This window comes from Elephantulus edwardii, unplaced genomic scaffold (genome assembly GCF_000299155.1).
Source record: "Elephantulus edwardii isolate Elephantulus edwardi_28Jun2011 unplaced genomic scaffold, EleEdw1.0 scaffold00130, whole genome shotgun sequence".
Classification (NCBI taxonomy): Eukaryota; Metazoa; Chordata; class Mammalia; order Macroscelidea; family Macroscelididae; genus Elephantulus; species Elephantulus edwardii.
This window is the reverse complement of record NW_006399880.1, coordinates 6419789-6431226: the sequence shown is the minus strand read 5'-3', so window position 1 is coordinate 6431226 and position 11438 is coordinate 6419789. Positions and strand designations below refer to the sequence as shown.

General features: G+C 37.2%; 1 protein-coding gene across 2 annotated transcripts in view; it reads left to right on the top strand.

Moving 5' to 3' along the window:
• Nucleotides 1-7525, top strand: part of FBXO38 (F-box protein 38) — a 60962-nt gene extending 53437 nt beyond the window's left edge. Inside the window, exons 17-21 of one of the 2 annotated variants that reach the window (XM_006893721.1) lie at nucleotides 2167-2333; nucleotides 4093-4238; nucleotides 4794-4897; nucleotides 5427-5540; nucleotides 6916-7525. In XM_006893721.1, coding sequence (XP_006893783.1) covers nucleotides 2167-2333; nucleotides 4093-4238; nucleotides 4794-4897; nucleotides 5427-5540; nucleotides 6916-7094 — 710 coding nt within the window. In that variant the 3' untranslated portion in view covers nucleotides 7095-7525. The remainder of the gene's footprint in view (nucleotides 1-2166; nucleotides 2334-4092; nucleotides 4239-4793; nucleotides 4898-5426; nucleotides 5541-6915) is intronic. The other variant, XM_006893722.1, reaches the window with a different exon arrangement.
• Nucleotides 7526-11438: the final 3913 nt, after the last annotated feature.

The following is an 11438-nucleotide window of genomic DNA, read 5'->3' as shown; positions in this document are numbered from 1 at the left end:
GTCAGAGGCAGTGAGATTGGCACAGGATAGAGCACGGTTTAGGGCTGTTGTACATAGGGTCGCTATGAGTCGCAAACGACTCGACGACACATAACAACAACAACAACTGGTACCAACAGTGTTAATTGTGGAGGCAAGCAAACTAAAGCTGTGAACAATCTCAATCTCTTCACCATCCATCCTGATGCTGCCAATTGGTCCAGTGGTATTAGTAAACAAATAATTGCCATAATGTTACCTAGGTAACATTTTGTCTTAAAGTGGGAAAGCTCAAACTGCAATTCAGACATCATCTCTCCCTGTAGTTCTGTAAGGCTTTTGACCCCATATTTGTTTGCTCTGAGGAGTTGTTCCTTTTCTCCAACCTTTCTAATGAGGTTTTTGTGTTAAACCATGTAATAAATTAATACGTCTATTTGAAATATCTTTTGAAATAGAAAGATTTGGCTTTTTAAAGCACCACAGCTATAATAAAAGAGATTTGGAGGTCTAACCTGGTGGTCCAGTGGCACTATAGGACCTCTCATCTGTCAGCATCTCCCTCCTGCCTCTCAGCTGAGAATCTGACTGGTTCTACCTTTTGCACTTGACTTGGATGGTTGACCACAGATGATCCTAGTCATTCCTTTATGCTCAGTCATATGTAACTCAGTCCGTAGACACCAACTGGCTAAAGTTAATGGCAGATGAAATGAGTCATGAGATGAGACCTGACCTTAGCCATGTCTTGCTTTCTAGCCTTTGGAGCCTTCTGCCATCTAGCCCTCTCTCTTTCCTTCTCTCAAGAAGAGAAAATAAGCCAGAAAGGCGGAAGACTTTGCTTCATTACTAACATCAGCATTAGTTACAAAGCAAACATAGCATTTGAGGATGTTGCTGAAGATGTCTTTATGAAGTATAAAAAAGAACATATCAGTCATATGGTATTACATGTCTTCCATTTGATTCTCTTACCTAATTTAGATCAAATTGATATCTACAGTAAAAATTGTTACCAGGTTGAAATTTGAGATAAAAGAGGGAATAGTTTCTGGAGTCATTATATGATTGTTTTACATGATACTTATTATAGTTCTTTTTTCTCTATAAAGTCATTTTTTATACATTCAAGAAGAAGGATATTTAATCAACTAGGTTTTAAACTAGTGCTGTTCAGTCGAAATATGTATTGGCATTGTTCAGTTGGTTGCTTCTAACCACATGTGACTGTTGAACACAAAATGTGGTTTAAGAAAGTGAATGTTTATTTTTGTTACTTGAATTCAAGGAGCTAGGCCGAATAAGTTTGGGATTTTTTTGTCTTTTTCTAAAAATTTTTTTAGTACTAGTTTGCTCACTAAGTTTGTATACATTGTGTTTCACACTCTTCTTCATTCACATTGTGTTTCATACAATTATTGCCATATCTTATGTTTCATTAGACGGAATAGGTGTTGTTTTTTGTTTTTTTTTTTTTTTCTTCAGGAAAATATTCAAATGTTTTTTCTGAGTTGTTGCTTTTGTACTTAAGAAAGGAATCAAAATTACCCATTCTGCTTATTTCTTGTGCATGAGGGATATATATGACTTATTCCAGATTTACTTAACCATTACTCATAAAATTAGATGTTAATAAAGAATCACTGTTAACTCATTTTTTTTTGTTAACTCATTTTTTAATAAGTATTAAACAGTAGTTCTTTAAAAATTTAAGTATTCAACAAATCCTATATTTAGGCAAGGTATTTCCCTTGGTTTCTTTGACGGTAAGGTTTTAGATAGATTTTCGAATGAAGTTGGTAATTTTCTTCAGGATGACATGTTTGAATTATTTTTATTTATTAATTATCTCTTGTAGTCTATGATAGTACTTGATCTCTCCTAAAGATATTTATACCTGCAGTATTTTACGTTCTTCCAATTTAACATTGTATGTTGTTGCTGTTGTGTGCCTTCAAATCAGAACTGAACCATAGCTACACCTCCAGTTTTCAAAGGCAGTTAATCACACAGGAAAAGATTGTCTGTCCTTCTCCTGAGGAGCGGCTGGTGGATTTGAAACATCTGTTGGGGATGGCAGCAAAGCTCCTTAACCATTAGGCCACCAGAGCTCCCTTAATTGTGTATATCACTGTATTATTTTGTACAAATTTCTTAATAGAATTTATCATTATTTTTATCTTGTAGCTACCAGATGCAGGGTACTGAAACATTTAAAAGTAGAAAATGCACCAATTGTAAATAGATTTGACTATGCACAGTGCAAGAAACTGAATATGGATCAGGTGCTAGACCAAATTTTAAGGATGCCTCCAGAGAGAAACCGCATCATATACCTACGCCCAATGCAGCAGGTAATGAGCTCTTGCCTTCTGTTGATAAACTTGTGATAGTCCCACCTCCTTTATTTCCATGTGTATTTCATCCTTTTTGGAATTATTCATTTGTTCTACCCACAGTCATGATTCTTTAGTTTCCATCATTTTTTTACTAAGCCAAATTGGCTTGCCAGTTTTCTTCATTAGTACATTTTGACTCAGTTTTTGTAAGATTTTAATATGAGGAGAGTTGTTATATGACAAGCGTGATACTCATTAATAATTACAAAGAACAGACTTTTATTTCAGTCTGCCAGAAAAAAATTCCGATTCCCTTATATGCAGTAAATGACTTAATCTCTACATCATCTCTACATCTTTTTCCATTTGTAAAATTAAAATAATGATAATATTACACCTATGGTTATTACTATATTTAAATAGCATAATACATGTAAAGTTCTTCATATGTAGCAAGCAGTCCTAGTAGTAGTCACTGCCTTTAGCTTTTTGAGGATGGCACAGAATGGTTCAAATATGAGTAAACATTGCATATGAGGCTCTGAACTTGATCTCATAAAAGAGTTTAAAGAGAGTTACAGACTTTTGCCGGCAGTGCTTGAGCCTGGCCCCAACATAATTAAATTCAGCGAGTCATTTGTTGAGTGCCTATAATTTGCTTCACACTGAGAATACATGACAGGATCCTTCTGCGGAAGTTTATTTTCCATGAAGGAGATAGGCACACTCCTAAAATGCCAGAATAACATTTCCTAAGTAGACAAAAGAGTACAGTTCATGAAATGAAAGCAACATGAAAAATACAAAGAGGGGAAAAAAGGTGTTTAGAGGTTTTTTGTTTTTTTTAAGAATGAGCAGTAGTCCAGTTTCAGTAGTAAATTATATTGAAGAAATTAACAATTCATGAGAAAATTATTTACATGAAGTATTTTAAGGGCTCAAGGAGCAATAGTAAATTATTTGAGGATTTTGGGCTACATGGAAGTTAGCTCCTCTAATCCCCCACATTGTTTAAGGCCCATCTGTATAATCAACCCAAACCAAATCTACTGCTATCAAGTTGATTCCAACCAGATTTGTTAGAATTGCCCCCTGTGGTGTAATCCACTGAAAGTTGTGCTGCTAACCCAAAGAAAGACCTTGCCTCTGGTAGTGAGAAAAATAGAAGCAGTCTCCTCTCATGCAGGATGTAGCCTCTGCAAACCATTGGCGGGTTACCTAGGCATTGGTTCCATCTCATGAAGGTGGGTTTGAATTTTTTTTAATGGAATTGCGAAAGATTTTTAAGGAAACAGGCTGCCACATATTTCTACTGGAGAGCTTTTGGTGAGTTTAAACCAATGGCCTTTTCAGGTGCTTTAATCATTGTGTCACAAGGACTCCTAGATAACTTACTCACATTGTTGTAACAGCTGATCCTCCATCAGGCTTTAAGAGGCTGTAAATCTCATAGAAAGAGATTGTGCCTCATTCTCCCATGGAGTTGCTGGTGGATTTGAACAGCCAGAGAGGACTGGGTCAGTAGTACAACTCCCTATGGACATTTATATATGCCACCATATATAAATATAAAAAGTATAAATATCATGCCGAACAGAGAAGTTGCCAAGTCTTAATCCCAGTGTGGCAAGCTATTTAGGGCTAAATGTGACTATTGGATTTTCAAATGCCCAAGAATTTTAAAACAGACAGCCGGTGAAAAGATTATTCAAGTACTAAGAGATTCCTAAGGCCCCATTTTCTTTTTTCCAAAGCTCTCTGTTGCCTTCCACAGGTAGACACACTGACTTTGGAGCAGAAGCTGTTCAGTGGCCCTTACCCCTATCACATCTGTATTATCCATGAATTCAGTAATCCTCCCAATGTCCGAAATAAGGTTCGAATTCGCAGTTGGATGGACACGATAGCAAATATCAACCAGTAAGTCATGTCTCCTGGTTGGGGTTACTAGAGGCAGATCCTAGTTACTTTTTATTTTTTTTGTAATAATAATGAAATTTATGAAAAACTGAGGGGTATGAGGATTTAAAACTGAAATGTATACATATAGATTGGATTGTAATTTTTAAATTTTTACACATGGAACAAAATTACAAGAGAAAAATGCTTATTTAACTTCATTTCATAGAAGTGACATCCAGAAAAAAGAACATCTTAAGACTGTGGTGTTTTATATCTTCAGAAAATTAACTTTCTGTGTCTTATATAAACATTGTATTAAGTACCTACTCCCAAAACATTTGTTTACAGAGTAGCATTCTGTCATTGTCTTGGTTTTGAAGAGGAAAGGTAGTAATTTTGATTCATCCAGGCTTGTATTCTGGTTTGAAAATAACATACTGTTAGCTGTTTAACTTTCATTTTTTAAGATGTCTAGTAAATCTGGGCCTGAAACAATTTTGGCATTCCTTTTCACCCTATACTCCAATATAATTTCCAGTTTTATAATTTTTACTATTTTCCTGTTGCCTACAGAGAACTTATTAAGTATGAATTCTTTCCTGAAGCTACTAGAAGTGAAGAAGACTTAAAGAAGTACCCTAAATATCCATGGGGAAGAGAAATCTATACACTAGAAGGTGAGAGAGTATTTTAGGTGGTAGAAAGATAAATACCTATTCATTAACTAGGGAAGGGTGGCCAACTCAGGATTTAAATAGGACCCTTACACATTGTTAAAATAATGGATCATTTTCCTTTGTACAGGCAATAGAGACTAGATAGACTATTGTTCTGCTCTGTGTCTCTTTGCTATCCCTGATTAAAAAAAACAGTATTGAAAAATGAAAGGCATAAAAATTAAATATCACTTCAGGTCACCTGACTTTGTTATTTTTTAAATAAGCATCAAAAGTATAAGTTTGTAATACTTATTTATATATATATATATATATATAAAATAATTATGTATGTATATATCTGCTTGATCAAAACAAGGAATGGGCCACAATCACATAACTAAACAGTGGCAGAACTAGGATTACAGTCTACATCTCCTGATCCAGCACTTTATGGCTGATCCAGTCATGAAATAATGAAAATGTCCTTCAGACTGTTTTTACAAAAGACCAAGATGTGCCACTGTCAGCAGCTGTCTTCTTCTTTTAGGTGTTGTGGATGGAGCTCCGTATTCCATGATTTCTGACTTCCCTTGGCTGAGGTCCTTACGGGCAGCAGAACCCAACAGTTTTGCACGATACGATTTTGAAGATGATGAAGAAAGTAATTAGTGCTTGATTTGCCTTTTATTTTCAAGTTTGAGTATAATTTTGCTAGATATTTATCGTTTGAGATAGTCTAAATTCGGGGGCCTATATTCACAGTTTTATTTTGGCTCTCATGAACTTAGATATTCTCTTTTTCTTCAAGTTCAACTGGAATTTATATAAAAGCAGATTTTGGATTTTTCTGCAGTCAGCCCCTGGCTTTGTTCTAACTGATAATACTAGCTTATGTATTGTCATTGTCACAGATGTACTCTGTTTGCTTCTTATGTATTCCATCTGGTGGTGGTGGTGGTGGTGGTGGGAGTAGATGCCATCGAGCTGAGTACAGCTCATGGAGACCCTAACACTGTCCTGTCCTGTGCCAGCCTCACAATCTCTAACACAATCTGGTGAGGTCTATATGGATAGTCACCACTTATGTTAAAAAGGTATTTGTAATGTATGAGTGAGATTGCTTTTGCAGAATTCTATCATGTGATCCAGTGTCACCATAGCCATATTCTCCAGCCATCAGTTCTCCTTTATTTCCAATTTTTGCACTCCAGACATGAGTAATTATCAGCACGTGTTTGTTAAATTTCAAACTGCAGAAACTAGTATGTCTTCATTTCTTCAATTATGCCATTGGTGGTTGGTCCATAAATATCAGTAATACTTGTAATAATTGGCCTTCCATATATACTTATGCATATTATTGTCATGTCTTATATTTCTGAATAGATCTTGAAATACTCTTTTTGACAGTTAATGTTGTTTTACATCATTTCTCTTCAGTTTGCCACCCACCTCATAGTAGACCACTTAATTGTCCAATTCACGATGATAGGTTCCATTCTATATTCTTTCTAATGTGCAGATTAGTTATCTTTAAATGTCTTGTTTCATTTTTTATAACTTTATATTTTCTGAAATTCATATTTTGTGTATTCCGTGTCCTGATTACTGATGGATATTTGCAGCTGTTTTCTTCTCATTTTAATTCATGCCACATTAGCAAATGAGAGTCCTTTCATTAAGGTCAGCTCTAAGTTGCTCTTCCTCAGAGGAGTAATACTTTGAATATCTTCCAAAATGAGAGCCTTACCCTCTAGCTTGTAATATACATTGCTTTGCTACTGTTCATGAAGTTTTCACTGGCCGGTTTTGGGGTGGGGGGGGATTGTTTTTTTAGCAGTAGATCACCAGCTTCTTACTCCTAGTCTGTTTTTATCTGAAAGCTCCACTTAAACCTGTCTAACTTTAAGGTGTGTGTACATATATTCATTATATTGTATTATTCTTATAGGCTTGTATCTTGGGCCATCTTAACGAAGGTGACTTTCCAAATGATCCTGATATTTATAAACTTTTTCCCTTCTCTCATTTTCCAGGCACCATTTATGCTCCTCGAAGGAAAGGGCAGCTATCTGTAGACATCTGCATGGAAACAATAGGAGAAGAAATTTCAGAGATGCGTCAGATGAAGAAAGGCGTGTTTCAGCGAGTTGTGGCAATTTTTATCCACTATTGTGATGTGAATGGGGAGCCAGTTGAAGATGACTACATCTGATTGGTCTCTCCTGCTTTCCAGCTGTTCCTGCAGAAAGCTACCCCAGCAGCAAGAGTGCACCACGGAGCTCAGGCATACAGTTTGGAGACCCTGGCTCATCTTGGTATATAGGAAATGTATAAGGAACTTTGAAATTGTATACAAAGATTTGTATATAGAGGAAATATACATAAAGAGGGGGAGAAAAAGGACTCTTCCTATAGTACCTACCGACTTTATATCATATGTTTATACAGTTTAATTTAAAAATTCATTTTAATGAAGGCAGATGATTTGAAAGAGTTTGCTTTGTTTCTTTTTCTTAGTTCATAAAGTATAATTCTTGGCTGACTCTCCCCTTCTTGTATTCTTAATAATCACTGTCACTCCCTTAAATCTGTGCCTTTTTCTTCTTAAACAAAAGGAAGTATTTGAGTAAATCTGTTGAACAGTGTTTGTCTTGTGTGCTTTTTCCCCCCTTTTTTACAATTCTTACTAAAACACCAGCTAAGCCCTATAGGCAAAGAAGGCCCTATGCTTCTGTACAAAGGTCAGGGTTGTTTTTTGTTTTTGTTTTTGTTTTGTTTTTGTTTTTTGGGGTTTTTTTTTTGTATACTTGCCATGTTTCTTTAAATCAAGTTAAAGTTTCATGAGCTGAAAAAATTAGTTTGAAGGAGAAATTTAAAAGTTCCCAAAGCATTTAGTTATTTATTTCCACAACTGATTGTGTATCTGCTTTGACTTGAATATAAAAATAAAGTGTATTTAAAACTTATTCTTGCCTTCAATCTGAATCTTTTTTTGTTTCCCCTTGACTTTGGGTTTTGAATCCTTATTTTTAAAGAAGATTTGCAAATATGTCACCAGAGAAAGAAATGTATAGAGTTGTTTCAATTCTAGATTTATGTTGAGCCAGAGTTTGATCTCTGTCACCTTTTTTTCTCTTTTTATTTTTCCCCATGCTTTCTCACTCTTAGGTCTGTGGCTGCAACTGTTTAATTCCCAAAAGTCGTATTAGGTGCTAATTGACAAGATATTGAGGACAGAGTTTTCTGAAATACCTGGTCATGAAATCTCTGTGAGAAGAATTCCTCTTCTGTGCCATGTTCTGTGATAACACTCTGGTAGTGGAGTTTCAGAAGTCAACAACAGACGTTTGTGTAACGCCTGGATTTAGCCAAGACCTTACCACTTGCAAACTGCATAACCTCAGCAAATTACTTAAACTGAAGATCATTGAAAGAATTTTATGAACTCTAGTGAAATCTGTGGGAGTCAGCATAGACAGGGTGACCTTGTTTTCCCAGATAACAGTTTCTAACCTTTGGCTGAGTGTAGTCTTAGCGTTTTGCACTTCTTGGCATAATCAACCATATTTGATTTTTCTTCCTCTGACAAGTTTAGCAGTCTAAACCTTTTGCAGGTTTTACTCTATTTCCAAATAGACTTTCTAAATTCTAATGTGTGGTGTAAGGAACTCTAATGGCACTTGATTCTTAAAAGTGTTGAGCTCCTAACTAAAGGGTGGTGGTGGTTAGGTGCCGTCAAGTCAAGAACAACCGTAGTGACCCTATGAACAACACATCTGAATCCTGTCCTATCCTCTGCCATCTGCACTCTTCCTGACACATTAGAGCTCATTGTGGCAGTCCACCTGGCCAAGGGTCTTCCTCTCCTTCACCAACCCTCTTCCTTTCTGAGCATCTTGGCCCTCGGATTAGCCCATCCTAACAACATGCCTGAATTACATGAGGCAAAGCCTCATAATTCTTGCCTCCAAAGAGCACTCCAGCTGCACCCTCTCCAAGACATAGCTGTTCTTTTGGCTGTGCATGGTATGCTCAGTGCTCTTCTCCAACTCCAGAGCTCAAAGGCATCAATTCTGTTACCGTTCTTCACTGTCCAGCTCTCAGCAGCATAGCAAGTAACTGGAAGGACCATGGCCTGAATCAGACACACCTTAGTTCTCAAACTGACATTATTTCACTCAGCAGGAGAGAAATAAAGGCAGTCTGCTTCCACGAAGATGTACAGCCCTGGAAATCCTATGGGACAATTATGCTCTGTCCTCTTGAGGTATGAACTGGAATCAATTTGATAACCATACACTTCAGTCTTGATGTATAAGGATCCTCAGAGAAAACGGTCAGTTTTATTAAGGAATGGTTTGCCAGTGGTCAAGATCTGGTTAAAGCCAATTAAGATAAGAATCCAAATGCTACATTCCCATTGGACCTTTTAAGGGCTCCTTACAGAAATTCAAGAGTGTTGGCAAATTTGATACAACTAACCAATTCCTATCTGCAAAGTGTATCTTCCCCAAGACTTTACAATCTGCCTATTAGGAAGAATGATTAAGTGCATATTCTTTGTCTTTAATGTGTTGTTTTTCATTCTGCTGAACTACCTTTAGGGAGCTCTGGAGACCTAGTGAGTGCCAATCCAAAGCCAGGTAGTTTGAATCCACAAGTGACTCCACACAAGAAATATGCCCATGGCAGTCTCTTCCCATTAGATTTACTTCCTTCAAATATAGGGGCATGGGAGGGTCACCTATGAATGGGTTGTAACTTGATGGTGCTAAGTTTGTCACTGAACCTACTTTTTGTAAGGCTCCTTGGTGGTATAGTACACAATTTCCAGGGTTGCTAACCAGAAAAAGGTTGGCAGTTTTAATCTACCAGTCATTCCTAAGAGAAAGATGGTACTAACTATTTTGTAAAGGTTTAAGGCCTTGGAAACACAATGGAGAGTCAGCATTGACCTAATGTCTGTAGGCAACCAACCTACAGTTTAGTTAGAAAAATGATGTTCCACTCACCTGGTTAGAAGCTGGAAGAACAATTAGAGTATTCTAGGTAATTAAAAATAAAATAATCCGGGATTTTCAAACCTCATGTAAGATCCAGTCCATTGTTAGATGCCATCAAGTCAAAATCAATTCCGCTGGCCTGCCCTCAGGATTCCCAAGGCTTCGAATGGCATGTTTGGGTATTGCCCTTCTTTCTCCCTTGGAGCAACTGGTGGATTCGAACCTGTGCCTTGAGATTGACAATACAGAGCTCCTAAATCTAGTCTAGCCCAGGTTTTTCCTTGTAATTTTAACCAAATTAGGTGGTGTAGTCTTTAGCGATTGTACTGCTAACACAAAGTCAGTGTACCTCCAGTTTGGCTCCACCAGGGAGAGAAAGGTGAGCAGTCTCCTTCCGTTACGATTTACAGCCTTGGTAGCTTAAGGAGGGTTTTTGTAAATCAGAACCAACTTGAGGGAGCACAGTGAGTTTGCGCTGGGGTGATTTTGTGTTTGGTTGGTTTGGGGGTGGGGTGGGTGTGTGTGTAAGTGACCAAATGATCTAAGTAAATCAAGACCAACCACAAGAGGTCGCTGCTGTGTAACTTTGTAGGTTGACTTGTTTAACTCGAACAGATTATAAACATAGGAATAACTCGGAGTGCTGAAATTCTAAGATGCTCAAACTGGAAAAACAAAAAAGAAAAAGCCTTAGATGTCTAGTAAATTATGTAATCAATAAATATACAAAAAATATTCATTGCCGTTGAGTCCAGCACGACTCAGCGACTCTGGACAGAAGACCTAATGCCTTTCCGTAACTGTCATTTCTCCAAGTTCATAGTTTCCAGAGGCATGTGGTTTAGGGAGGGATGCCACTCCTGCTTCCAAACCTATTTGATGTACGAAGTGGAGAGTGTTCCTCCAGTCTCATTTAACAGTGGTTGAGTGTCGTCAAGTCGAATACAACTCAGAGTAAGCTTTCCACAAAAGACCTGAACTCTGTTCTATAATATAACACTTTTGTACATGAGTTTAGAGAGTTTGTGGAGTTTCCAGAGACTTCTAGTTTAGGAAGTGGATGCCACTCCTGCTTCCCAGCATGAATCTGGAAGCTCATCCAAACATTGTATATAATGGATAACCATTATGGTATTTGACAAGACTATGGAACTCTGTTCAGGCTTACAGCAACTCCAAGTTCAGCAAAAAGACAAATAATTGCTGTGTCATTTAAAGAATATTCATTCTAACATTAATAGGAATTGCCCTATAGCAAGGGCCAGCAAACGTTTTCTCTACAAAGTTCTTATTATATGCCATCAAGTCAGAATGGACTCATAGCTGACCCCTCAGTGGGTTTTCTGAGGTGGTAAATCACATGGGAGGAGATTGCCCATCTTTCTCCTGCAGAGCAGCTGGTGAGTTTGAGCCATTTGTTTTTGTGTTGGCAGCACAACTCCTAAGAGTTAGCCAACAGAGCTCCCTATATACTGAGTTAGTAAAATGTTAGCTTTTGAGCCTATAAGTATTCTCTGTCACTTATACTAACATATGAAAGTAGCTATGGACAA